The 4,260-nt window shown below is 37.9% G+C and overlaps 1 protein-coding gene across 1 annotated transcript; it reads right to left on the reverse strand.

The window, feature by feature from the left end:
- Positions 1 to 3,148: 3,148 nt before the first annotated feature.
- Positions 3,149 to 3,517, reverse strand: LOC144448134 (bursicon-like). Its single transcript, XM_078138287.1, has one exon. The coding sequence runs from the start codon at positions 3,515 to 3,517 to the stop codon at positions 3,149 to 3,151; it is 369 nt and encodes a 122-aa protein (XP_077994413.1).
- Positions 3,518 to 4,260: the final 743 nt, after the last annotated feature.

Consider the following 4,260-nt stretch of genomic DNA (forward strand, 5'->3'; position numbering starts at 1 on the left):
GTTTTCGGCTGCACTTTCATTGACTTTATGCTCATGAAAGTATGGCTGCAGACAAAAATGCAAGACCCTTGTGAAAATACCAAGAGTATGCCACACTTTCACATCATGGTATTTCGAGTTTATTTTTACTTACATGTAGAGCCTGAGCTGCAAGTCTAAGAGTGTTTGCCTTATTTAGTTGCATGTTGTTTTCACACCAGAATTTGGTTACCATTTGTACAAACAGATCAGGCCCAGGCCGTAGCTCACCAATTTCACCTGTACAGTAAAACAAATTTAAAATACATAGATATAAATAAGCAAAGATCACAAGTCACAGATATAATAGATTTTTTAGGGGGATACTGGAGATATTGATGTTTATCGGAAGTACATGTAGGTCAGTCTGTCTGACAGAGGGCATCGAGAAAATTTAATAGTCTGGATGCCAACTGTGGTGCTATGTGTCACGGTATAAATCGTAACGATACTGTATAGGAACTAGACAATGAGAAAATATAATCCAACTTCAAAAATAATGCTCCCTCTCCCCACCCTCCCACCCCTAGTTAAAAATGTCCGGTCCCTTACAACTTACAGCCTAAATTTTACACTTATCTTACCAACCGTCAATCAGAGTTGCATAAGCCACGAGTAGTTCAACCCAGTAGACATGTACTTACGTTCTAAATGGTAAGACAGTTCAGTAAAGTCAATTTTCCTCCCTTTCCAAGTTACACAAGTCGCAGGAACGTCAAACGTAGTTCGTACTGGTCCAAAAAGATCGTTAAGTCTTCGGGTGTTCAACACTAACCACTGGCCGATTACAAAAATACTCTCGTGTAGTCCCAGTCCAAGTGGTGTACAAATCAACCCTAGTCTATCTAAGTGTTCTTTTTGCCATTCTTGCCCGGATGGTGGGTAATCTAACACTGCATGTAGGTTTGGACAACCATCTTGCTCGCAACACCCAAATTTGTATTGACTGCATTCTTCTGTATCGTCTGTATCACTGGACATGTTGATTCAGAGATTCTCTACACAGAGATCTGGAGATATGACGGAAAATGATGTCTGTTCAACACAACTGTCGCCGAATGCATTGATTTGGTCAGAAATGTGGAGTGGCAAACTACCCGTATCATTTACGTTACATCCGTTCGGATAGCGTGAACTCTGACCTCAACAGCTGAGTTGAAAATGGATATGGATACTCAAAGTTGGGAAAAAGATCAGTTTGGTTTCAAAGGTGAGCACCATGTCATAAAATCGCATATATAAAATACACGAATTGTTGCCAACACGAGTGACACCATCGACATGTCTCATATGTTGTTTATGTTGTGTATGACAGATTTGATGTATTTTTCCCCCAACATATTTCAGTGCTCTGGGGGAACTGTACATCAAATAACGCTTTATGATGTAGATAGTAATTATTCAAGCTGAACTATGAATTTAATTTGGGTAAAACCTCGCAGAAGAACATAACGTATATAGTTTTATCTTGAATGTGCAGTCTTATAGAGCTTGAGCGACACATCGTGCCTTGAACGTCCTAGATGAATAATCTTGTGTTTGTCGTTGAGGGCACTGTTTGAAAAGCAAAATGACTCGTCGAGTGTCGCCACAGGGCCGCGACTCCAGGCTTAGTTAGTTATGTTTATGAAAACAAGAGAGTTATTAAAAATAAATAAATTAGATAGGTAGGTAGGTAGGTAGGTAGGTAGATAGGTAGATAAATAAGTAGATAGATAGATAGATAGATAGATAGATAGATAGATAGATAGATAGATAGATAGATAGATAGATAGATAGATAGATAGATAAGTAAATAAATGAGAAAATAATGAGAAATAAGACAAATGAAAAAAAAAACTAAATTGGAAAGTTGGAAGAAATAAGAAAAAAATCACATGCTGTCACACAAACACGCACACTCACTCACGCACTTGTACTCATCACAAAAATAGTACACTTGCCAAACACCCAACAAAATTGTTATGAGACCATTGTTTTTGCACATATCCGATTTATTGAAAATGACATCAGTAATGAGGGAACTGTTCAAATTAGTTACGTCATCACTGCACACCAAATTCTTCGAATTGAAAAGAGTCAACCGATTACACATACTGCAACTAGATGCAGACTCGCGGGCGCCAATGTTTTTGTCTACATTTGATTTCTGCATCCCCTGGTCTGCATGGTAACACACTACGTTCATTTCGTTTAAAAACAAAATACCCCAAGAATACAATCTTGTTATCTCAAAATGTAGCATTGCAGTTCTTCTCATTGGTTTCTGAGTGACTGAAGCAAATATAGTCAGTCAGTGAACAGTAATATGCAAACCGCTGTATGTGTTTTTGATGGTCAGTCAATTCACAAGTTAAGTTGATCGTGTCACAATCTTCGCTGCCATGGCCTTGTCAAAACAAAGCTCTGGTTATCTTCATATCATAATACATTGTACAGTTATCTTCAGAATAGTGTAATGTTTTCTTTTCCCGCCTGGGTCTGCTTTATGTCCATAACCAAAGTTCGAATAGGAGTGTGTTACATAGTCATAGTTTAAAGTACAATCCTTTTTCTAGCTAAACACATTGATAAGAGTTTGCAAAGGTGAAATAAAATGAAAACTTGATGTTTTTTTAAGTCGCAGATTATTGTACATGTCATCACCTCTTGGTTTATCACATGTAGTACTTTTGTACGGAACTTTATAAAATTGAGAACTCAGATTCTGCAATATATATGGGGTTAAAACTATTTTTGCATCAACTGTCGTCAACACGTCTTGAAAAAAAAAAGAACAATACATTTGTACAAGTCTGGTTAGTACTTCATGTTCATTCTCGAGAGCATATTGTTCCAGGGAAGTAACGAAAGATAAATGTGTACGTTGACGCAAAGAAAGAGGCATTTTCCTGTCTATTGGTAGCAAACCTGGTATTATACTGACGTCACAAGTTGTATGGTTCTTCTTTTGCGCATATCCCTCTGATATAGTAAATAATATGAAGTTATTAAACATAAATAATAGTATTACAATTGATATACCGTCCTAGATATGTTATTGCGTACATTACGAACATAGATCCATAATTCAGTTGGTTTGCTCGGTTCCTTAATTCCCACCAGTAACCAATTCAGTTTAATATGCGTTCTACGGTTCAGCATATGTACACGGCCTGCACCAGCATTCTGTAGCTGACTTCAACGTGACACGGATCACCCTTTGAGATTGGTGACGATTCGGGCAGTATAGCCTCTCTTTCGAGGAAGATTCCTGTATGGGTTGACAGCACTGGCAAAAGTACTCTAAATTGTGAACATCATCCGACGATACCATAGAGTAGGATGCACACGTTCCCCTGCAACCGTGCGTCACGACGGTTCTTGGTATACACCCAGGTCGTGATAATGCGTAGCGTAGCTCACGTCTTCGACAGGCTGATGATTCTACGGACGAAGATGTACACACTTGTAACACGAAGAACAGATACAATATAAGAGTGCGTCTAATATCCGCCATGTTGTTCAAGATGTCATAACACATTGAACATATACTGGAGAGAGATCCAAGTCTTTGCATTCAAACTGAGAGAATATCATGATAACCAATGTATTATATTGCATACTGTGCATACCAAACAAACCGCATACAGGTGAAAGACCATGTCATACGTTCAGAGATAACACTCCGCAAATGTTTTTCTTCAAACTCTTCTCAAGAGAGTAACCAGAACCCTTGGGATTAAGTAGACATGTAGGTCATAACGTTATTCTAATGTTTATATAGGGTACACATGTCATCACACCCTAACATAATCTGACTTACCCCTTTAAAGACCAATGTACGATTTGGGATAAATCTAAGTGTGAAAAACAGTTGTCTAGCAGAGTTATCGAAGTTAGTCAAGAACAAAATAACGATCCCATGTAATCCTTATCATGTGACTCCGACTATCTGATGATAAGATAACACTAATGCGGTAACCTAGGATTGAATCCCAGGCCTTTAACGTCACGCGGTTTTGACATATTTAAAGCTGCACAAGTTGTAAATAGCGTATCATTTTTGGACGAGACAAACAGCAATATGTTCACTGAAAGTTGTTACAATACCAATAATTAGATTGTACATGTCAATTAGGGTTCTATTTTATGTTACTTAGTAATATAGTAATAAGTTAAATTTCTGATTCAATGGGCGAGGACCCCAACAAATATTTGATTGGTTATATTGCACTGTACTATGTGTAGTGCTAGCATGCT

Source organism: Glandiceps talaboti, chromosome 17, assembly GCF_964340395.1.
Source record: "Glandiceps talaboti chromosome 17, keGlaTala1.1, whole genome shotgun sequence".
Classification (NCBI taxonomy): Eukaryota; Metazoa; Hemichordata; class Enteropneusta; family Spengelidae; genus Glandiceps; species Glandiceps talaboti.

Coding starts and splice junctions, on each gene's coding strand:
- LOC144448134 (XM_078138287.1), bottom strand. CDS start 3,517: ATGGCGGATATTAGACGCACTCTTATATTGTATCTGTTCTTCGTGTTA.